At 48.8% G+C, this 24,776-nt stretch overlaps 1 protein-coding gene across 1 annotated transcript in view; it reads right to left on the reverse strand.

Annotated features, from left to right (window-relative positions):
- Positions 1–23,388, reverse strand: part of LOC146611474 (DNA (cytosine-5)-methyltransferase 3B-like) — a 37,389-nt gene extending 14,001 nt beyond the window's left edge. The window contains exons 1-8 of the mRNA XM_085343882.1: positions 23,253–23,388; positions 12,161–12,266; positions 5,233–5,383; positions 4,600–4,676; positions 4,378–4,512; positions 3,762–3,905; positions 2,814–2,972; positions 2,632–2,739 (exon numbers count right to left, since the gene is read on the reverse strand). Of these exons, the coding sequence (XP_085200008.1) occupies positions 2,632–2,739; positions 2,814–2,972; positions 3,762–3,905; positions 4,378–4,512; positions 4,600–4,676; positions 5,233–5,383; positions 12,161–12,266; positions 23,253–23,260 (888 nt within the window). The 5' untranslated portion in view covers positions 23,261–23,388. The remainder of the gene's footprint in view (positions 1–2,631; positions 2,740–2,813; positions 2,973–3,761; positions 3,906–4,377; positions 4,513–4,599; positions 4,677–5,232; positions 5,384–12,160; positions 12,267–23,252) is intronic.
- Positions 23,389–24,776: the final 1,388 nt, after the last annotated feature.

The following is a 24,776-nucleotide window of genomic DNA, read 5'->3' on the forward strand; positions in this document are numbered from 1 at the left end:
AATCAGTGCGCAGGCTCAGGAACGCTTCCAGAAACGCCGTCTGCGAGCGACTGGGCGTGACGTCCGCCCATGTAGGCTCCATCACGTGGAGGAGAAGCCACGCGTGACCCCGATGGAGAAACGCCCCCGTCTCCTTTAAGACTGATCTGAGGTCAGACCCATCCAAACATGGACGCCATGTCCAGACCTTTGAGAACATCTGGAGCATCGTGAAAGCACCAACAGGACTGCTGAGCAGCTGGAACCCTCCATCAGAACGTGGCGGCGTTCCTCAGCTCACAGACCGTTACAGACCGATGGACCTGCTTACTCTGATTACACACCTGAGCCCTGTGTCGTTATGAATAGAACAGCTCATGAGACTTACAGCTCGCTCATGTTTGAGGAGTGATAACGGGTCTCTGTGACGGTCCATGTTTAACACGCACCAATGACTGGACAGGAGATAAGATGCAGGCGGATCGCTGTCTCTGTGTCACCCGAGCGTCACGTGTCACAGTGCAGACACACACAGACACACACACACAGACACACACACACAGACACACAGACACAGACACAGACACACACACAGACACACACACACACAGACACACAGACAGGTGTAAACATGCATAAATACACTTCCAGTGAACCAGTTTGTTCTTGGCAGGGAACCACGCTACATGTTTTTACAGCAGACTTTAGACCTGAAACATGACACACACACACACACACACTCACACTCACACAGACACACACACACACACTCACACAGACACACACACTCACACAGACACACACACACACACTCACACAGACACACACACTCACACAGACACACACACTCACACAGACACACACACACTCACACAGACACACACACACACACACACTCACACACACACACTCACACAGACACACACACTCACACAGACACACACTCGGTATCTTAGTGAGGATATCTCCCTGACATAATGCTTTCTCTATCTGCTTACCCTAACCATCATGAGTGAATGCCTAACCCTGACCTAACTGTAGCCCTGACACTGAAACCACATCATGAGTCTGAGTCTTCACACTGGTGGGACGGGCTGTTGGTCCCCACAAAGATATGTAAACACTAGGGGTGCAATGATACACAAAATTCACGGTTCGGTTCGATACTTTGGTGTCACGGTTTGATATTTTTTCGATACAAAAAATGTTCATGCCTTTTTAATTTGTCATTTATTAAAATTATAAATATATATTTTAACTCAAAAGTACAGTTTTTAAATTTAATGTTGCTGAAACAACAAAGTAATAAAAAATAATCTATCTGATGGAGGAATCCCTCATCTTTGGAAAAGAGAGTTTATTACAGAGAAATGTCTCTTTCAAAATAAAAGCTCTACTATACGCTTCTTCTGGGCTATATTCTCAGCAGCATATTAAACATATCAGGTCCCCATAAGGAGAATCCTGTGCTAACGGCTGTCTAAATGACTCGGGTAAAGTTTGTAGCATGCTGCTTGTTGTTTTTGTCTGCTTCCACTTTGCACTAGGATGATGTCGGAGTAAATGTGCAGTCATATTCGTTGTGTTCCCACTAGTGCTGTCAGCGTTAATCTGAAATGACGTTAACGCCACAACACGGCAAATCTCCGTTAACGAGCTACCGCCGATCGCCCCGTGCGTGGGGCTAGACGGCGTCAACACGTTATCGAGCTAACTGCGCTAACGCACTAGTTCCCACCAATTGAGCATTGCGTGGCACATCCAACACACTGTTTTACTTTTGTCCATAACGCGCTTACCTTCAGGGTCATACGTCACATGAAAACCAAAATAGTTCCAAAGGCCAGATCTGAATGAGGCTCAATTTGCCATGTTGCAAGGAGACCTTAACTTCTGTCTCGCTAGCTTGCGCTGCGCTCAGTGGATCTGCGCTCGACAGTGCAGCCTAGGCGGAGTAGTCGAGCGCAGATCCACTGAGCGCTCAACACAGACAGCATCGTCAGAAGGAAAGTTGATATAATAAATAAAAAATGTTGTATTGTTCCATACATATGCGTACCGAACCGAAAGCACTGTATGAACGGTTCAATATCGATACGAATATCGTTGCACTCCTAGTAAACACAGTCACACACATGTGATCCTGTGTGTGTTTTGTCTGCATGTCGCTGGTTCTGGTTTCTGACACTGGGACCTACAGCTGTAAAATTTTGCATGTTTATTGTTTATGTTACATAATATTAAGTGAACGACCCCGAGGGCGTGGGGTCGGGGGAGACAGGAACCCCAAGTTAATAAAAAAGAAACATCCAATCAGGACGCAGGCAGGGCGCATTTAAAGGTTGACCACATGGTTACACACCTCCAGGCTACATTTATTTAAGATGAGTCACAAACTCTGTTTTGCTTGTTTGATGACAGAAATGCTGCGCACGGTCATTTAAAACTAGATGAGATGTCAATAAAGCTGCACACCAAAACAAAGAACCAATCAGAATCGACTAGCTTTGGGTAACCGCTGTAAGAAAGAGGAAACAGTCTCAGAGGAGGTCTGCTGTCACACGAGGCTCATATGACGCAGAGAACTGCAGGTAACAGGTGCATCATGTGACATACAGGGAGCAGTTGCAGATAGCCAACCCTGACACTGACCTCCAGCGCCTGGAACACCGCCCTGCGGTACGAGGCCAGCTTGGTGTAGGAAGCCTGGCTGAAGAACTTGGGGAAGGCGGTGAGGGAGTCCAGCTTGTCTGCAGAAACCTGGAGCAGAGAACACGGCATCAAACACACACGTCCCGCCATCCCGACGCCACAGCGTTTCTGCGCCTCCTCACCTCAGAGAACTTCCCGTCCCCAAACCACTGCAGCCACCTCATGCCGTGGCTGGCCTGCCGCTTGCCGGTGGCTCGCCACGTCACCACGATCCCCGGCCACCACGAGAAGCCTTTGATCTTCCCCCAGACCAGTTCGCCAATCCCGAAGCCCTTGTTGTCCTAAACAGAGACACGGGAGGAAGTGCTGAGTTCATTCACGAGCATCGTCACTTTGTGTTAATTAAAGACGAATCAAAGATTAAAGTCGGGTGAAATCAGTGCGAGACGTTTCGTACAGCAAAGTCTCCTCATCGTGGACGTGAACGTCAAAGCGTTATCAGACGCCGGTCACGTCTGCGAGCATTCCCTAAACCTGCGGACCTCCCACTTAGTTGGTTTGTAGTTTGACTCTGTTCTGTTGTGGTGCAAATATAATAAAAAAGACTAAAACAAAATGTGTGTTCGTCCACGTCGGCTGAAGACTCGCTGCTTCCTCTGCAGAGACTTCATCACTGATGACATCACAGCCGTTTCCCGGGGCAGCGGCTCTTTAACGAGCAGCTGGTGGAGCCCGGGCCATGTGACCCTTCAGCCCAGCGGGCTGCGTGGATGCTACGCCCCTCTGACGGAGTGGCTCCTCTGAGCTCAGAGCTTCCATCACGAGTTTCCACGTGGACTCCTCGGGTCATTTCCAGCTTCGTTTATTATTCCTGGACTCCACCGGTTCCACCTGATTGGCTGCCCTTCTGTAAAAGTCTAAACAGCAGCCGTACTGCCTCTCTGTGACATCGTACAGTACCAACAGCAGAAAAAAACTGAACAATGAGAAAATAGAAAGCCAGCACAGGTCGCCCTGTGTTTGAAAGTGGCCTTAAAAGGGGAGGAGCTAAATCTTGTTGAAGACAGAGGATGAGAACCGCACTGATCACATCATCACAAACGGGAAGATTTGCACTCATGTGGACTTACGCTGTACTCCTGCTTGGTTTCGGAGCTGGACAAGGTGCTGGTGCTCTGGGCCGAGTCTTTGGAGTCTTGTTCCATGAGCTCCAGTCGAGGGGTCTCCGGGACCCCGCCGGACCCGACCGCAGGTGCCCGAGGATTCCCGGGACACTGAGGGCAGGGAGAGGGAAGGTTGACAGAGGAAGAAGTGGGAGGAAGACCTGTGAGGAGCACAGACTCGACAGCAACAATCATCCTGGAGCTGTGATGAGTCGGCAGCATCATCCCGCTTTGACCAAATATTCAAACACAAAGTAAAATGAATAAAAAGCATCTTTGTTAAACTCTTTTATGAAAGAAGAGAGGATGAAGGAGGAGAAGCGATTCTGCAGGCTGCAAACTGACAGCACCACCGCTACCCCACCCTGAGGTGGATGGATGTGTATCTGTGCAGCTTGTTGCATTGTCCCCTCCCTGCTGCCCCCTGCTGGTCGCTGAGTCAGTCGAGCCGTTAACGTTTTGCAGACTTTCATAAATCCAAATATCTTTTTCTGTATTCTAGAAGAAGATCAGCTGCATCTAAGCTCGCCGCGTGGACAACATGTTTTATGTTTTTAACGGCTGCACATTCCCGAGAGTTTACCCGAGACGTGCCGTGCTCCTGTTTGCGGCTCTGTCTGCGAGGCTTGCCGTGTGCGTGCGACGTCAGGCCGGCCTGGAAGATGGTTCTGGGTCGAGGCGTCTGTCTCAAGCCCTGAGACGCTCCTGAAGACTTGTCCTGCAAAGAGACAAACACCAGACCAGTGTCCCCTCTGCTCTCGCCTAAATCACAGGGCGGTGAAAAGCTCCTACGCGAGAGTCGTACCGAGTCCCAGGTGCTTTCCTCGTCCTCGCGTCTCTTCCTGCTCCTCTTCCTGCTTCCCCTCGAGCACTGGTTACCATCTGTGGCGGGAAGACAACAGATGGACAGAAGGTGAGACAGATGGTCCGAGAGAAACTGAATATTTTCGCGGGACGGCGTCGCTGGGCAGACGGCTGCCAAAGTCAAAGAGCTTAAACGTGACGATTTCGGCAGTTCAACAGCTTCAAGAACAAACACAAAACCTCACACAGCAGAACATAAACATCTCAGTTAAGTGATTAAAAATGCACTAAATGTTTAATAAGTGAAGACGCAGACACGCTGCATCGCTCCGTCAGGCTCCAGGTTCTCGTGACTTTTAAAGAACTGAAGCAGAAACTTAATCTGAAGAAATGCAGCTCATCATCATCATCATCATCATCATCATCATGCTGACAGCAGGAAATCATCGCCGCAGCAGAAACATGAAGTGTAAGTCTGAGAAACGCGTGACCTCACTGGCAGCTGTAATCATTCACACATTTTCCCTTTTAATGTGAAGTTTCTGTCCGCAAACACACAGGAAGCCAGCGGACCTTCAAAATAAAGGTCTCACATGAAATAAGTGACGGCGTAAAGACGAGTGCCGTGAGTTACCCTGAGGCGAGGCAGCGTCTCCGTTCTGTTTGGGGCTGAAGGGTGAAGGCGGCTCGGCCGCAGTCAGGGGGCTGTTCTCATTGGTCAGTTCCACTCCGCTGTCATTCTCGGACAGGCCCTCAGCTGGAGGCGTGTCCCCGTTCACCGCTGCCTGGAGACAGAACAGAATCACAAACACTGTTATCTGAGATAAAGCCTCGGAGTGAGGCGGGACGCAGACGAGTGGCAGAGGCGCCCCACAGAGACGCCATCGCTCCATCAGCCCTCCACCCGGAGAGAAGAGAGAGATGATGGAGCTCCACAGAAAACATTTTATTTTACATTTCACTTCCTGTTACCTTTTACTCAGTTTGTCACTGTTATTACCTGAGACTTGGCTGCGGCGCACAGAGTCGATGCTTTCAGGAACCGTAAACGGTAAAAGTTTGGCCTAAAACCAGCGGGAGCGCCGGTGACCAGCAGATGATCAGCTGATCATCTCCAGTGTCAGTTCTTAGTTTTTGGCCCTTACACGTCTTCTTCTCACATGTTTTTAAGGACATGCTGCACACAGAGATATCCCAGGTTTCCAGGTAACTGCTCTTTGGGAATCACCCTGTTCGTCTAAAAATACTAAACTGTGAGATTTTGACAGACTCTACTAACGAAACAGGAACAGACGATGTGTTGAAAATCTTTGCCCGTGTGTCTGTTATGTGCAGATGCCTTCATAATTAAATGAAAATAGTCCGGCACAAGATCAGCCAAATCAAAGGTTTTGTAAGACCTTCAGAAAGTCTGGCTCCTTGAAACGAGGGCTGGCTCAGGACTTCTGCACAGCACTGTGCTGCTTTGCATTGTTCCAATAAGCAACTTTTCCAACTCCCAGATTTTAAGTTCAGTGACGTTAAAGCCTGAAGTTTGTGACGCGAGCGCACGCCACCCTGACCCTGCAGCCCACACAGGGCTCTGCATGACGACGGCGTGCTTGACGTGCCGACACCAACGCTCCACATTCCCGAAGCCTCAGGTCATACTCAGGCAAACACTCACCGGAGCCTCTGGCCTCACCGCTGTGACGGCTGCCATTAAAGCGTCACGTGACAAACGATTAGCGCGCCTGACACTGAGCTGAGAGCGGGCAGCCGACGCGGTGCAGTCAGGACTTGTTCAGGCTTCTAATCTCCTGACTGCCGCAGACGTTTGGTGCCGTTCCAAGTGGGTCATCCGTCATCTCCAGCATCCAATACGTTAGCTTACTGTCCGTGTCGTACTGCTGCGCTCTGTGTGTGTGTCAGCTGAGACTCTGTGGTCTTGTGGGTCTTGCAGGCAGGTCTGCAGCGTTAAACACAGCCTGGTTACAAGTCCAAACACTGACATGTCAGCAGTTTTCTTTGTTGCTAGCTAAATAAAAGCACTTCAAACAAAAAGCCATCAGGCACGAGGATGTTGTGTAACTACAGTCCAAAGCCTCACTGCCTTTTACGCAGTTTTACTCTTTGATCTGGGAGAATCCACCCACCGTGTTTAGCTTCAGGCCACAGCTGTGTTTCAGGCACAGCTGTTCACGAGCAACACTGACACATCTGCGCCTCCACCTGGGGCGGTGAGAACCACCTCACTGACAGGTGGATGAGCGCCGCGTTGAACGGCTGCTGTCTCATCATACGTGAAGCGAGCAGCGTTCACACAACCTGTAACTTTAAGTGAAACTTTAAGTTAGCTTGTCTTAAAGAGACACCACACAACTGCGGCGGTTACAGCGGGCGTAGTCATAGCGACGCTGTACCGTTGGTGGTTTGATCCCTGGCTGCTCCAGTCCGACCCGACTGTGACATCAGGACCATCGTTTACAGCTGCAGATACATTTATAGACAAACTAAATCATGTCCTCCGCTTCTCCTTCTTCCTAACATATTCTACATATTTGAGATGTTTAGTCCACCAATCAGAAAACCCGAGGTCAAAAGGTCAAGAGTTCCCATTAGTGGGTTTCAAACTGCCCAGGAAGAACAGAGGGCAGGTCACGGCAGGTTTAAAGGCGCTGAGCAGTAGGTCTCCGAAGGTCTTTTCTTCTTCTGTGTTTTTACTCGTTTTCGGGTGTCTAAACAAATCCTGAGGCTGAAGCTGGTCAGAAGGACGCTGTCACGTTTCAATCAATCACTGCACCGATTTTGAAGCAGATACATAGAAAGCAATGACGGCTCAGGACTCTGTGCTTCATGAAACTGCCGGACAGGACGGCTTATTTTAGGAAAAACAAGGACTCGTGCGCGTTACTGTAAAACTGCGTCACCTGGCTGCCATCGCTTTCTTTTCGCACACGCGACGGCCCATTTACAGCATCTGTGCTTTGCACGACTCCTGTAATTGTTCTAATCGTTATCTCAGACACTGTCACACACTCAGTTAAGGATCTTGGAGTCTCTGGTGCAGGACCAGCACTCCTTTGAAGAGCGTTGGATCCATGACAGCAGATGACTGTATAGTTTTCATTCCAAGGCACACCTGGACTTGTCCCGTGCACACCAGTCTGCTTCGGCACACGGTTTGGAAACCAGCGGTTCATGTAATCCAGCGTGGCATTAGTCATGTATGTTATGAATGACCAAACATTTGGCCTGACTCCACCGTGAGAGGATCGAGGCTTCCAGAACAGCACTGATGGCGTTTCATCTTCTCACTTTGTGCCCAGCTTTGGTGGGACACCATCTGACTGGTCACACATATCCAGCTGGTTCATCCAATCACCTGCTGAGCACTCTGATTTGAAAGTGTCTTTGTCTGTTTCCAGCGAGGACTTTACAAAAACATGTTCTGTGTACTCAGGCATCGGGCATGTTCAGCAGCAGCTGAAGTCAACATCTGACTCAACAAACTACAGCCGTGAAAGAAAAGCAGCGCACGTGACAAATCTGCAGCGCTGGCAGCGAGTCAGGATACAGGAGCGACGAGGAATCCGAGCGGCGAGGACACGAAGGCGGGCAGGAATGCTTTCGTTGCTCCTTCTCCCGGCATCGCTTCAGAAGAGCCGGACACGTGAGTTCGTGCAGCGCCCTCCCTGCTCTGCCTGAACACGAACTCCAGCGTCCCACTGAAAGGACCGATTCCACCTTAATCCCCACTGTGTGTGTGTGTGTGTGCGTGTGTGTGTGTGTGTGTGTGTGTGTGTGTGTGTGTGTGTGTGTGTGTGTGTGTGTGTGTGCGTGTGTGTGTGTGTGTGCGTGTGTGTGTGTGCGTGTGTGTGTGTGTGTGCGTGTGTGTGTGTGTGTGTGTGTGCGTGTGCGTGTGTGTGTGTGCGTGTGTCTATCCCATGATAGAGCCGCCGCAGTAGCTGCTAGCTGTCTGCGAGGCTGCACCGCAGCTAGGTGGAGCCAAACATTTTATGTGTGAAGAACTTTGGTACTTGTTCTAATAGTGATTTAGTGACAAGGTGCTGCTGTTAGTCTGGATTTAAGCGAATGCAGGCTGAAGCTGCCAGTGTTTACGACCAACATCAGAGTGCAGCCTGCAGCGGAGCAGCAGCAGAAAGATCATCACGACACTTTAGAGAGTCAGAGGAAGAAAACAAGCAGCGAAGGGGAGGAAGAGGAGGGAAGGAGCAGCTGTGAAACAGATGGAAAATTCAGACTGTGCAGAGTTTTTAAGCCAAATGACCACAGTGCATATCTGCATCTGTTTGTGATTGTTAATGCTCGTAAAACAGTGTGTGTGTGCAAGTTTCCACTATAACAAATGAACTCTGTGAACTCGTGAGAAAGTGTGCGCTCAGTGCGGTTTGGAGCAGAAACTGCTGAGACGGCTAAACGAGGCAGGAAAAGTGAAACACGCTGAATCGTTTCAGCTGCTGAGACATTCGCTCACCGAGGTCACGGCGCCGCGTCCTCTGTTGGTTTGTGGATGCATTTATTCCCCAAGAGCTGGTCTCACAGACGCCACGTTAAAAATCACGACATATCCGACCTCACGTCCGGAAATCCATTCATTGTGGCGGGAATGAACTTTGTATACGTTGCGGGTCAATCTGCTCCATCGCTGCTGCTGTCTGTGCGGTGCCCATTTATTCCACCTTGTGCCCTGACTCCACCCACTAAACGCTGAGTCGGTTTCTTTGTTTGCTTTGTTACAATGAATGAAAACGCTGTGCCGGTAAGTTTACTGACTGGTTTTATTTATTAAATATTAAATATCACTTCCAGAGTCGAGTGATTTTTGTATTTTTGTCCATTCTGGATGTTTTTTGTTACTTTTCTAATTAGACTTAAATTCAGCTGAACTGAACCTTGTCCCACTTCCTTTTGGGACCAAATGAGTTGTTTTGTGTTGTTTATAATAAATATGTACACTCGGGCTCGTTAGTCGAAGCTCCTTCTGATTATGAGCCGTCGAGCTGCAGCCAGGCTCGCAGACACAAGAAAACAACGACGCTGACATTTCGGAGATTTTGATTACAGCATGATAAAGTTCAGCTACTCCACCCTGAAGTAGGTGGTCTCCACCTCATGCAGGACTGCTGCTGATGGCAGCTACCACTCGCACACCAAACAGAACTTTTCAGAAGGACTCGGGCCTGGAGCGAGCAGGAGGCACCGAACGCGTGGGCGGCATATACGACCTACCAGGCGTCAGGGCAGCGGTCGGGGGATCGTCCATGAACAGAAGCTACACGAGCGTTGACGTAGAGACCAGCTGGATTTAATTTAGTCCATCTTTAAACCTTCACCCGCAGATTTCTGGAAGTGAGAGCTGAAGCAGTGTGTGTGAGCTGACGTGGAGTCATCCATCCACCTGCAGCTGCTATGAAGTCCGAGTGGAGCAGACGAGGGAGGAGCAGCTGTTTCATGAGCCTCTGCATGTGAAAACAAGACCGGGGAGTCCCTGCTCCAGCCCACCGTGGAAACTGCTTAACCTAACAGCTGGATGAAACAGCACAGCTGGAGGGAGTTCCTGCAGCACAGCTGGATGTTACGTGGCCCCGGCTCTCACACCGCGCTCCGCATCGCTGACAAACATATTAAAACATAAATGATGACACTATGGTGTCACAGTCTGACCTAGAGACTCGTTGTAAAAACATCTGGCTGCACGCTTATGTGGTTATACACACTCTGACCCAGCAGCTGGAGCAAACGAAGCTTCTGCTGCTGGCACCAATATAAGAAAAGTGCTTCCTCAGGGACCCTGCAGGACTGAGCATCTCTCTCCTTCATTACTTCTGCTTGTCGGGTCGCGGGGGCAGCAGCCTCAGCAGAGAAGCCCAGACCTCCCTCTCCCCAGCCACCTCCCCCAGCTTGTCCGGGGGAATACCAAGGCGTTCCCAGGCCAGCCGAGAGATATAATCTCTCCAGCGGGTCCTGGGTCTGCCCCGGGGCCTCCTCCCGGTGGGACATGCCTGGAACACCTCACCCAGGAGATCCCCGAACCACCTCAACTGGTTCCTTTTGATATGGATGAGCAGCGGCTCTACGCTGAGCCCCTCCTCAACATGAGGCCCAGGTGAAGTCAGACACTGTCACCAACAGCATGATCCAGGTCAAAGGACCACAGAGCCTTCCTCTCCGCTCTCAGCTACTGAACTCCAGGTGACTGACGCTCTTCGTTAAATCGCTCATTCTGCCTCGTTTAGTTTCACACCAGAACCAAAACACGGCTCGGCGTCGGCCAGGTCAGCGCACACGCCATCATCATCCTCACCGTCCTCCCAAACCTGCTTCCCTGGATATCCGTCAGCCCTGTGCCTCAACAGGAAGTACAAAGCAACGCTTCACTTCCTTTTATGGCCCGCTGCTGTGGTCACCGACGCTTCTTTGAAAGATCGAGCTTGTGTTTACTGAGAGCCGCTCTGGCTGGTGTGACCCCGCGACACATCACAGGCTACGTCACGCACATTCCTTGGCATGAAGCAGACTGCCCCGCGGCGCTCCGATGATGCTGTCAAATCGTCTTAGTGACGGCCAGAATGATTAGAAACACCGGGTGGAGCGTTTTCACCAGGGGGGCTGGAAAGCAGCGAAGACCCGCCCCATGCCACAAGTACGGCAAAAACCGAGGCCTCGTATTTCCTGCTTAGGATTAGCTCGGACGTGTGTGCGTTTGTGTTCAACACGTCTACACTGCCGGCGTCATGACCCGCTCCTCCTACCTCCTCCTGTGCAGGGTGAGCGAAGGAGTGCATCCTAACCCAAAAGCCTTTCTCCCCTACGCACACAGGACGGTGCTGAAGCTGACAGCCAGTGACGATGCAACAAATCAAAAGATGCTGACTCACACCACCGCCGAAGTCCCAAAACAAAACGCGGTAAAGAAACCCTGAAATTATTCCCTGAGCAGGAAGTGTTACGGATCAAAGCTGCCCGACTTTCCCTGAATCCCAAAGAGCAGAAAAGAAAAGCTGCACAAACACTCGGAGACGAGAGGAGACGAACGGGTGGAGGAGGTGAAAGTGGAGAAAGAAGAGAAGCAGATGGTGGCGGATCAGTGATGGAGTGATATATGAGTGAAAGACAGGAAGTAACGGACGACAGGAGGAGCCAAGTGTGCGTCTGTGTGTGTGTGTGTGTCTGTGTGTGTCTGTGTGTGTGAAGTGAATCCATTTGCTGAGCTTATAAAGAGGCCACTGTGCTCCCTCCATCCTTTCCTCCTCGCTTCAACTCCTTCCTCCCTCTGTCCTTCTGTCTCCCAAACATTTCTGGTTTCCGCCTCAGCTGTGTGTGTGTGTGTGTGTGTGTGTGTGTGTGTGTGTGTGTGTGTGTGTGTGTGTGTGTGTGGCACTGCATGCAGCCTCTCTGCTGACGTGCATTCTCAATTGGACTCATGTAACATGCTGGCGGTCCTGCCCGGGCATCTGCCTTGGCAGCGATACACACTCTCCTTTAAACCCACAGCTGGCTCAGGCAGCAGCAGGGGGAGTGGCCATGACTGTGTGTGTGTGTGTGTGTGTGAGACTCACTGTGGCCGTCATGTTGTTGCTCTTCTCCATGATAGCAGCAGAGTATTTGTTGGAAGGCATGGCGGTGGCGCTGGATTCCCGTGTCTGTGCTGACTCCTTCTCAAACCTGCAGGACAAAAACGTGAGACAGTTTCCGTCAGCGTCACGTCTGCTCGGAATAACGCTCTTCTTCCTCGGGTCCTCGGGCAGCTGGACTTACAGCTGGAGTTCACTGAGACTTTACCAGAGGAGTTAGGGGTGGAGCAAGTCACCTACTGATCGTGAGGTTGGAGGTTTGATCCCCAGTCTGCGCTACTACGTGTGAATGTTAGATAGAAAAAAGCGTTTGTGTGAAACACATGGTTTTCAGCTTCAACCAGTTAAACCGCCTCTGAGGCGAGCTATTTTAGCCCCTCCCCCTGTCACAGGTAGTGCTGGGCTGCACAGGTGTGGGTCTATCTTTAGTTTTAATCCATCAGAGAGAGATCACACCTCCAGCGATCGAGTTAATTAAACGATCTCCTCACTCTTATTTTGAAATTCCATTCTGAAATACAACAAGCTCAAGTCTTCCCTCCAGGCCGAACCGGTCACCGGTTACCTCGTCGTCGTTCGGAGAGGATCTCAAACTCTCCGTCAGGTGGAGATACGTCCAGGTTCTGATAGGCTGAGAGAGACACGAAAACTAGCGGCTGCCTGACGGTGCAGGCGGAGTGCCTCGGCCTCTCTGGAGAGGCAGCCGACAGACTCGACAGGACGACCTAATCACTGCTTTAGGTTAAAGACAGAAAATAAGAAAGGATGTTTAACATAAAGCTGCGACCTACACGCCCATTCCACATCCTGGGCCTCTGCAGAGAGGATGCGCAGCTGAACAATCAACAATCGCCGCTGTGGCCTCGGATGAAATTCCTCGGATACTCCAGACTTCCTTCCTAACGCTGAAGTGCTGCTTTAATGACACAGCTGATGATGATCGTCAGTTTCACTCAGAGTTTGTTCGGAAGCGGAGCTCGAAATGTTCACGGCCGCGCTTCAGAGTGCGTTCGACGCAAACGGCGTGAAGAAGAAGGAGAAGTGCGTCGATGGGGCATTACTGCGGCTGAGCATGACGACAGAGGCAGAGCACAAACACGAATCTGTGAGAACAATCAGGAGGAAAGAAGAGCAAATAAAGTCACAGTGAGAACGGATCAAAGCATCGAAGGAAACGAACGACCGAACAGCACACGGAAGCTGGATGAGGGAGCAAAGGAAAGACAGAAGGAAGGAAAGAAGGAAGAAATGGATGAAACAGAAAATAATAGAAGCCAAAGTAAAGACGTGACACGATCGGACGCTCCCCGACCTGCCTGCGGGTTTTTTCTCCCTCTCCATTTCTGGGGTTGTTTATGGAAGTTGCTCCGGAAGTCAGGTGCTGAAGGGCATCTGAAGCTGTTTCCAGCTGTTTGCAATCATCAGAGCTGTTTAACAGCGGAGTCAGGTGACGGTCAGCGCTAGAATATTTCGCCAAGCCCGATAGTTGTGACGTGAGAGCGGACAGACTGACTGCTTGCCTGCTGTAGGATTTCACGAGCGCGGGTCATTGCTGGGAACATCGCAGCACGTCGTAGCACCACAGGACAAACGCAGAGGAGAGCGGGCCTTTGTGATTGCTGCGCACAAACTTGGAACAGCCTGGTCATCGTCTCTCCAACACTCGACATTTTTGAAACACGTCGGAAACACATTTTTACTCTTTAGCTTTGAATTGTGACTGAGTTTCATTCTCTGTGTGTTTGTTCTACTTTTTACTGCATGCAGCACTTTAATCAATCTGTGTTGTTTTTAAATGTGCTTATAAATAAATTGATTGATTGATTGCATATTTGCATTGACTATTGGACTAATTTATCACTGCAAATAAAAGCACTGCCTGTTCTCCAAGAGTTCACACCTCGCTGCTCTGTGGGACTGATCTTACCCAAAAAAGCCTGACGCAAACACACAAACCTATCAGTGTGTGTGTGTGTGTGTGTGTGTGTGTGTGTGTGTGTTAGGCACACACCATATGACTCTGCATTCTCCTGAGCCTCATGCTGGTCAACCTAAATACTCATTTTATTGTGTGTGTGTGTGTTTACACCACAGACGTGTGTGTAGGTTAGGATTTCAGCGAGGTTAAAGGTCAGTCTCTGGGTACTGAACGGTCGCAGGATGATTAAGGTGATCTTCTCTTTCTGCTCAGTTCCAGCTCGTCTCTTTTTGGACTACAGCAGCTTTGCATGATTCACAACTCAAAATAATCCTTCTTTAGGTGACACTGGACTTTGCTGCACAAAAGGATGGGCGCGCAATGGTAAAGCGGAAACTGCATCCAGGACACAAACAAATGCATTATGCTTCAGCTCTGCACAGAATACATCCTAAAGGCTAAGCTAGCCAGACAGCATGCTAACGCTAAGCTAGCCACGAATGTAGCGTGAAAGCTGACCCCAGCTGTGAGAGTCGGGCTGTGTTTGTACCTGTCCGTGTTTTTAAAGTAGAATCATCATGGCGACTGCTTTAATGTCTCGTTGTGCCGTCGAATTTGTGTTCATACCTACATACTAAGATGCCGTCATTAGCACGTGTCGCTGTGTGTCACCTGTTAAATGGTGATTATGTGTTTCAGGTCGTTTAACTTCCGGCGAGTAGTGCAACAAACTGATTTCTCCTGAGTGTAATTAAGTAATGTACCGCATCACTTTGAAGAAAACGCCCCAACGCCAAGGGGAAACACCTCCAGCACACACAAACATTTGATCCACAGTAGTGCTGGGCGATATGGAAAAATATTTATCACGATATGAATTACTTTATATCACGATAACGATATATATCACGATATACCGCAATGTTTCCACTTATTCTCTGAAAAGTGTGACAGATGTCATTGCTCACTTTTCTCCAACTTTATTTTGAAGGTTTAAAGGAACTGTCACAAATGAGAAACGTGCATTTTAGTGCAGCAATATAAACGCATCAAAGGAAAACAGCTGTGGCCTTCTTTATTTTCAAAATCATACATTTAAAATGAACTTTTTAAAGTGCACAACAGTTTCAAGGTTTTCTGCCCAAAATATTTGTTTTACTAACATGCATATCATATATGCTAGTAAAACTAATGTGTGTATGTATACTAGTACTACGTGCACGTATATACGCACATAATGTACTTTATGCACGGTAAATACGTAGCGACGGCAGACTCATACCTTGGGCTAACATGACTCCAGTGTGGTCATGTGGGAAGTCCGCAGTCTGTCAACAGCGAGCGCGGCGTCTTCGTTAATGAAGCGGATGGTTACGCTCATGCAGGGCTGCGTATCTCTGCTCGTCCACAGGTCAGCAGCCAAGGCTTAATGCACGACACTGCAAACATCCTGCTCTACTTTGGCCGCCATGCTTCGTATAAGCGAGGCAACTCGACTTTACTGAAGTGCTTACGACCGGGCATAACGTACCTCGGATCAAGGACTTTGACGAGGTCACGAAAGCCGTCCTTCTCAACTACATAAACAGGGCCATGCCTTTACAAATGCAACGCGAGACGGCGCCTGTGATTTGTTTATGGCGCTGGGACGTTTTCTCATACGGGCCTCGTGTGAAAGGCTGCTGCATCTTCAGCTGGTATAGTTTTTCTTTCCCAACTTGCTCCCGTCGTTCCACAGCTTGGTTTAGCTCGGATTCTCTGGATTCTTCTTCGTGGGCCTTCTGTAGGTGATACAAGAGATTTGTTGTGTTGCCATCGGGCGCGGGAATAGTTTTATAGCATAGCTTACAAATGGGCGTCTTCTGCTCCGTGTTGGTGCTGTTGAACCCAACAAGTAACCAAATCACAGACGTACCCCGTTTTGGTAAAAGTGCTTCTTCTTGGGCTGCCTGTGCAGCCGTCTCTGCCTGGTGCATGTCCGGGCATGAAGCACGTAAAGCAGCACCATGTCGCAAAACCACAAGACGGCGTTTCTTCATTTTTTTTAATACTTTATTTTCTCTTGCATAAAGTTAGAGAATGCATAGTGACAAGACAACACTAATACATTTGCCACAGGCTATTTGATGATATATTTTATGTAATAGTTTATAAAATTAGGTTAGAAACGATAGAAGACAAATGGCACGATAGACACTTTTCTGTCGTCCACACGGTAGATATATGTGGTCATGTCGCCCAGCACTAATCCACAACATGCAGATTATGGAATCAAAATCACTCAGTTCGTATAAATTCCCATCTCTACTCAGCAGACTTGTAATCGCTTCACAACAGCGAATGAAAGAGCGTTAAATGAGGTGAAGTTTCCTCATGTTGCAATAAACTGTGTGCACACTGGGGTCAAACTGAGTGTAGGAGCTACACAAACGCACATGCATCCTCTGTGCTGTGTGCACATTCGGGATCGTGCACTCTCACATGCTTTGAACCATAAAACAACCACCTGCATGACTCTGCCAGGTGCTTCCTGCACACTCAAACACATCAACTGTTTTCCATCATGAGGAGACTGGATCCACCAATGACTGTCGCTAAAATTCAGTGGCTGAAAATAAACAGGGGGGCGGTAGGCGAGGAAATCCACCGGCATGCCGCCATCGTGGAAGCTCTGAATTCAAGTGTTGGAGAGTGGATCAACAATCAGTCGATGCAAACAAGGACCCGCCTTTCAGGGCTGCGCTCAGGGGTCAAGGGTCATTTAAGTTTTTTTAGTTTGTTTTCTCGTTAACCAAGTGAGGTGACAGGTAGGATCTACAGCCCTGCTGCTCTGCTGAAAGCCCAACGTTCCTGTCAGCTGCACTGAAGCTTTCTTAGTTTCCTGTTCGAGTTTCCCGTCTCGGTGGACGGACACATCCTGTTAGTTTGGTCTGGAACGAAAGCACGAGCTAACTCAGTTTGTGGCCGCTCGAGCCTCACGCCTGCATGCACACCTGCAGACAAAAGATCCAAACAGGCCCTAAAAGCCTGTCTCTAAACTTCAGATCCAATGGTTTTATGCTAGAATCAGCTTTATCCCCAGGAGGAAGGAGGAAACCACAATGTGACTGTTGGGATAGATTTGTGGCCCCACAACGTGAGTAATTACGCCCACACACACAAACACACACACACTTATATGGCTGGCAGGCAGCAGGAAGTCCTGGGTGAGGAACTCCCCCTCCGGAGAGGTGAAAGAGTTCAGACACTAAACAGCGCACTGCTCCGAGTCCCCACGCTTTCAACCTTTCACCCACTGTGAAACCCAACAGGTGCCTGAAGAAAACGAGGTCTGACGAGAGGGTGAAATGGTCGCGCTCGCTGTGAGGAGCAGACATGTTTGGAAAGAGTGAATCTGACGGGTGGAAGGCGGTGAGGGGGGTCAGCCAGCCGTCAGACCTGGTTTCTGCTGCTGATGTGTCCAATTAAGCTCATCAGAAGCAGGAGAAACACTCCACCTCATAGGTGTCGTTCTCTCATTTAACGATTTTAGTTTCTGGCCTCGGCTCTCTGCATCTTCACCTCATGCTGTGGCACAAAGACCCAACAACAGTATATAGCACTGCTTATAGTAACAGCACTATAAGCCGTGCTCGGCGACGGCGCTCGGCATCACGGCCGTCATCAGCGGTGACGTACAGAATAACACTGTCTCCTGCTGCCTACACGACACCAGAACCGCACAGGGGGAGAATCTGTCACCACAAAGACTAAAGCTATGCAAATTTTACATGATGGAAACTCCCACAGAGAAACAGAACAAACGGCACAACTTCTCAGAGTTACTATGTTTCTACATCACACGGGAGACGACAGCGACGTGAGAAATGCACATGACTGAAACCCAAAGCTGCCATCGCCACAGAGGCCGGCAGCTGAAGCCAACAGGCTGGACGAGAACCTCAGACACGCTTCAACATTTTATTTATACAAATCACAACAACAGTCGCCTCAAGGCGCTTTAGGGTAGATCCTACAATAACACATACAGAGAAACCCAACAGTCATATGACCCCCTATGAGCAGCACTTTGGCGACAGTGGGAAGGAAAAAAACCCTTTTAATAGGAAGAAACCTCCGGGTCAGGCTCAGGGAGGGGCGGGGGGAGGAAGACAGGATAAAGACATGCTGTGGAAGAGAGACAGAGGTTATATTTGCCTGGATGGAGCTGGGACCACTTTCATCCACCAGGTTTCGCCCCCTGGTGGATGTTGAAGCAGGTGTAAGGCATCGTTCATGCTGTCTGTGGGAGAACAGACCACTCCTGGTTAACACTGGAGGCGGTAACGTTTCTGCACCTGCTGACCGATTCTCCGTCTAAAACTACACGTAACCACGGCTGCGTTAGCTCCCTTCCTGCTTCGCCCTCGCTGCATATCTTTAACGTTTTCCAGGCCGTGTGTTTGAGCTCCGAGAAACAGAAACAGAGGGAAGTGAGAAAGAATCCGAGGAGCTGAGGAAGGACGGAGGGCAGCGTGAGGGGCCCAGCGAAAGGGACAAGAGGGGGGGGCTTCACATCAAAGTTGTGTCTGGTGGCTGCAGATTAAGGAGCGCATTGCAAGAGGGGATTGTTCACTCCCAAAGAGTGTGTGTGTGTGTGTGTGTGTGTGTGTGTGTGTGTGTGTGTGTGTGTGTGTGTGTGTGTGGGAGGGGTCAGCTCCTCAGGGTCTCTCTCTAACTCTTTGGGGGCAGCATTCCTCATCTGTCATGTACTTTATGGCCCCTTCCAGCTCAGATGGAGCCTTTAGACTTCATACATTGTGTGCTTCGGCTCCTATTGTACAGAACGAAGGTATGCGGCTCCTCCAGCAGAGCCACGAAGAACACAAACTGCCACGAGCTCCCACTTTGAACTGTACACCAGGACTCCTCACAGAACTGCAGCTCTTCTGTCAGAACATCGAGCTACAAATAAACGGCTCGATGTTTAACATCAAAACCCCAGACTCTGAAAACGGAGCGCTCTGAGCCTCTGCTATCCACGCATGCACATGTCGATCATGCACGGCGCTCGACTGTGGACGAGCCAAAGCTTCAGTGCTTCTTGCTGCAGCAGCCACAGAGTGAAACCTGTGCTTTAACTTAGCTTAGATGCACCGAACACTTAGAGAAACTTCAACAAAACCAAGATTTCTAAGACTGAGCTTTCCAGAGCTTCAATCTCCAGATATCGCTCCTTATTGGATAAGAAAGCACCAATCCAACCTTTTCCGGCTCTGATGATCCTGGCTTTACATTTCTGCTGATACTGAGTGAGAGAAATGGTGGAAATATGGACCCTTTACATTATCAGCCCCAAGGGCACATTTATGTGATAAACACCTGTAAAGGTCACAGTGGACTTTTACTGTGGGCCTTTTCTGAAGGGAACGCCTCCTCTCATGAGAAAGACAATGTGCAGACATCGTCTGTACATCAGAGTCCTGCCTCAGGTGGAGAACACCATGCTACACGGGACTGTGGCGATCAGCAGACGCCGGACGCAGCGGCGAGGGTGATAAACACACACTGACCTCATTATTAGAGACTGGGTTCAGGGCGAACATCCGTCGCTGGAGCAGCAGACACGTGACAGGAAATGAGGAGGCGAGCTTCACAGTGACGGCGCCTTTGCTCTGCTGTCAGAGGTGAATGTTTCACGCTTGAGCTGCAGGACTGTTTATCTTTCTAGCACTGAGCTTCATGCAGCTGAAGCACCAAAACCTGCAGTTCCACGAGTGTCCAGCAGAGGCTGCGGCAAGTCACATGTTAAAACAGCAGAAATAAACATGTTTACAACCTGATACACAAACTGCTGGATTCTTTCCTCCTCTATAACACCTGCGCACATGTTTTTATAATTCACCTGGATTCAAGTTTGCATGGTTGGGGGCGTGGCTTCTCTCACCGACACGTGCAGGGTGACACAGGGAGCTGTAGCTGCTAGCTGTGCGCTAGCCTTCACCTCATTTAACTGGAGTCAATGAGCTGAACCTCTGGACTGTGTTTGTACTGTTGGAGCATTTTGATCAAAGTTTTTCCATGTTGGTGAAATTCTGGGATTTTATTTTAATATTGCTGACGAGCAGGAAAATTGAAAATAAATATTATTGTGCACAATTTGCAAAAAAACAGCATTAAAATAAATGATTTCCAACAGTGCAGTTTGAGTTCGGAGCGTCTCAGGAACTACACAGAGCGGCACAAAGTCAAACAGGAAACCAGCTTTTAAGGCCCTGTAATGAAAAAACTACGTTTCCACGAAAAATGACGTCACTTTTGGTTTTTGCAGGTAACGTGCGATAGTTCGTGACGTTTATTCCAACATAGGAAGTGCTATGAATAACTGATCGCATGTTTCTGGATTATAATGTTTTTGTTCTTGCCAGCGCTTTTTACCCGATTTTTGCAAGAAGCCATTTGTGGAAGGAAACTGTGACCGCGGACAAGCTGAACGCATGTTATGCAAGTACGACTCCTCTGGTTTCATAAGCAAAAAACCAAAAATGATTGCGCTAGGTTACGTCTTTGTAATTCTACTGGAATTTAAAAATAGTTACACAAATGGGAGCGTGCCCGCTCCGATGGGCTTCCTAAAACACTTAAATATCATTTCAGCATCATCTTACGACGGGACTCTCCTGAAGGTCTCGGGATATTTCGTGGCGGCTTCTGTGTCTGCCGATGCCGACTTCCGCACGCAGAGAAATCCACGTTTTTTATCATAAAAAATGTTATTAAAAGGAAAAGTAAATTCAAACGATTAGAGAATATTTTCTATTTGCTCTATAAAAACATGGAATTCTTTGGAGTTCCACAGAAAAATCTGGGTGGCCTGCATCTGTGTGACACTCCCGCCTGATCACCAAGCTAACCACGTCCTGTGCCTCCAAAACGCAGACGGCCTAAAATGTTCACAAACTGATGGTGACACCTTGGCAACCACGTCCATCTTTTGTATACAGTCTATGGTTTATGCTCACACTTCATTTGTTGAAAATAAAAGTCACCATGCCTCAGATGACACATCAAGTCTGTCTGCAGGTTTTCTGTCCCACTGCCAGATGTGCCAGATGTGCTTATGCAAATGTTGCTTGGCTGGGTTCTTGTACGACTCCAGCTCACACAAGGAAGTAAAAGGTTTATTTGTTTAAGGTGAGAGAGACTGAACAGCTCTCGTTTTCTGGCATTTATTAACAGATTAAATTTGCTGGATGTTTTTGGGGGAAATATTTGAGGAATTATTAACTGCATATTTATGAATGATCTGTAAACAAATGATGTGATATCCAGAATAAACCCTTTGCAGAGTGAGTCACTGTCTTATCATTTTTCTGACCACGCTGAGTCACAAAGAAGCTGCAGGTCAGAATTCCCCAGAACCTCAGTCTCAGTGTGAAACTCATTTTGAACTATGAGAACACTGATTTCAAACCACAGAGATCGCATTTATCAAATCTGCTTAAAATATAACAAATCGCTGCAGTTCTGTATGGAGCCGAGCTAAGGTGGCCTGCTCTTCTTCTTCTTCTCATTTCCAGTCATATTCCTCCTGTTCCATGATGGATCTTCATATTAAACACGGTTTCTAGTAATGAGCTCAGTGCATGCTGGGTAATCCCTGTGAGCCTGAAGCTCAGGCCACTCTCAACCTTCAGTTTCAGACACTTTTTCACCTTTAGGATGTGGATGATGTCATGGGAACCTCCTAATCTTGGTAATCTCAGGAACAGACGTCGTACCCAACCCACCACAAAAATTCTACAGCTGCCACCAAAGGCAGGCTGCAGTGTAAACGCTGTGTGCAGGTGTGAAACAGGTGGAGGGATACACCTGCTGCTGTCAGGCCTGCAGGTATCAGGCTGTGATGTGCCCCTCGCTCTTACAGTGGACAGAAACTATTTTTTGGAGAGGCGCAAATAATATGTGTGGCATCTTATTTGATGCAGAACACCTGATTGATAACTTTGTTGTTTGCAAAAGTTTTTAAAATGTACAAGTTTTATTTGCATTTCAAGTTATAAAAAGGATTAAATATGTTTGTTACAGTAACAATGTAACTTTTCCTTTGTCTGACAGCACAGTGTGTCAGTGCGAGAGAAACTGTAAATTAACTGAAAAGACTGACCCCAAATAAAGTGAGGCAAACAGTTTATGAAAACAGCTGGAGCCCAGAGCGTGAACGCAATACGTCGTGAAAAATTCGGTTTGACGGATTTCTGACGTTTTGTGTAAATTTAAACATGAAACAGTTTGATTGTTCCTAATAAAATATTAACAGTGTGAGACTTTAGTTAGACTTGTGTTTGTAGCTGATCACGTTGGGCCACATGCTTATTTGTTGTGTTTGCCGTACAGTGCATCAAATCTAAATTCACGTTTTGTGTAACTGTAACGTTTGATTTTGTGGGCTGAAGCCAATCCGAACATTACAGTGTGTGTTTATATGAAACATGTGTGTACTTGCTGTATTTTAACCACATGAATGACACATTACAGGAAGCAGCATTGATTTCCACCTTTTTCTAGATCCGCCCCTGGTTTGGGACATTTTTAACACACGTCCACCATGTTTGCTCCGTGCTGGTGTGTTTTTGGAGCACGAGGGCTCCGTGCGCCCCCGCCGGTGACCCCCCCGCAGATTTCTCCCCTCAGCCGTTTCTCTTTAAAGTCTCCTCGCGTGCTCATATCAGTACTTTCACTTGTGTGCCGCACATGTGTTCATACTTGCCATGACAGCAGGACTGTCAGGCGCACAGAAGGTAAACTCACCGTGCGCGCGTTCACAGCGCACAAACCACCGAGAGAAGAAAAACCCGCTGACCTTCCGTCCCCGCGCACTCCGCTGTGCACTCACTGACCGGAACAGCCAGGCTGTTATTACACGTGTATTACGCGCTAACTAAAACTGTTTTAACGGAGTTACGTTCCGCCGCAGACACGGAGAAGCTCCTCGGAGAGCCTCAGATCGCGCTCTGCTCCCTCAGCTCCACATGTGCGCGCAGCTGTGCGCACATGTGGAGCTCAGAGCTGCAGCGAGGCGCACTCTGCCCGGCGACGTCGCATTCTTTCTCGTTCCTAACTCTCTCGGTAAGTCCTGGAGGGACGAACACCCCGCGCCCTCCCCGGGAAAATACTTACATAACCATGCACGCGTCTGCTTCTTGCACAGCGGGAACTTTGGAGGAAACACTCTGGTGCCGAGTCCGAACGAGGTTTTCACAGCCGCTGAAGTTGAGCGCAGATTGGAGTGTGAGCTCTAATCCTCAGGCAGCAGGAGGTGTTCACGATGTGGAAGCATGCTGCTGCTCATCAGCTCTCGCTCTCTCTCGCTCTCTCGCTCCCTCTCTCTCTTGGGCGGGGTGCAGGCGGAGGTGGAAGCTGATTGGTGGCTCGGAGTGATCAGGTCTTTCCCAGGTGAAATGGTTAACTCCCATTTTCTGTCCGCGAGGTAAAAGTGAGAGCAGGAACTATTATTGAGCCACAATAATTACCGACACGCTTCTCTCTCTCAGAGTGTGTTCTTAGTTAGCCTCGCTTTACCACATTGTCTGTGGCACTGAGTCAATCTTCAAGGAGTTTCATGGATTTTCTCTGTCATGATCTCAGCCTATCGCTCAAAGATTAAAAAACATCATCACTCTGTTTCCACCACAGCGCAGGCTTTACTGCCCCCTGACGGGACAAGACGAGCCAGATGTGCCATGAATTAGTGCTGGGCCTCACTGATTTCTAGAATCGATTCGATCCACGATTCGAATCAGCAGAGATGGGCAGTAACGTGTTACTGTAATTCGATTACTTTTTTCAAGTAACGAGTAAAATAAGGGATTACTATTGCAAAAACGGTAATTAGATTACCGTTACTTTCCCGTAGGAACGCTGCGTTACTGCGTTACTAAAACCGTGATTTTTTTGCAAGAATGTCTCATGACAGTGACGTAAGCGAGTGCGAAGTTCGTGACAACAGCTGTGTGCAGATCAACAATGGATCATATATCGAGTGCAGAGAGAGTATGAGCGTGCAGCGTTTAAAGCGTGGAAGTAATCACATTACTTTGAGTTTGATTCCATAAAAAGTGACAAAAACATTAGTGTCCGCTGTGCGTGGGAAGAAAACCCCTAAACTTCCAAGCAAGCACCGAGTAGCTACCACGGGAATGAGAAACTCCCGGATCCTTCCACTGACCACTGCGGCTCACCTGCACCAGGGTAAACCTCCGCCTGCCCCACTCCTGCTATACAGGTGAAAATAGAGCAACAGGACCGCTGAGTCTTTGACTTTATTTATTCACTGCTGTGTTTCACTGGCATCTATTTGAAAGACTGAGTGTAAACACAAAGAACTATTTTATTTTGAATGCTGGAAATAGGTTTAAATGGTTAACATCGCTAACACCAGACACGAGCGTGATGCCACTGGGATTCCAGCTGCTGCGGGCGGACAGGACGAGAGAGAGCGGTAAGAGGAAAGGAGGGGGAGTGGCAGTGTTTGTGAACGACAGATGGTGTAACCCGGGCACGTCAAAGTGAAAGAGCAACTCTGCAGCAGAGACATTGAGCTGTTAGCCGTTAGCATGCGTCCGTACTACCTGCCCCGGGAGTTCTCGCATGTTTTCGCAATAACAGCGTATGCCCCCCCCCCCCCCCCCCTCGGCCAACACA

Source organism: Diplotaxodon limnothrissa, linkage group LG20, assembly GCF_057381915.1.
Source record: "Diplotaxodon limnothrissa isolate DT_005_m linkage group LG20, D_limnothrissa_male_GT1.1, whole genome shotgun sequence".
Classification (NCBI taxonomy): domain Eukaryota; kingdom Metazoa; phylum Chordata; class Actinopteri; order Cichliformes; family Cichlidae; genus Diplotaxodon; species Diplotaxodon limnothrissa.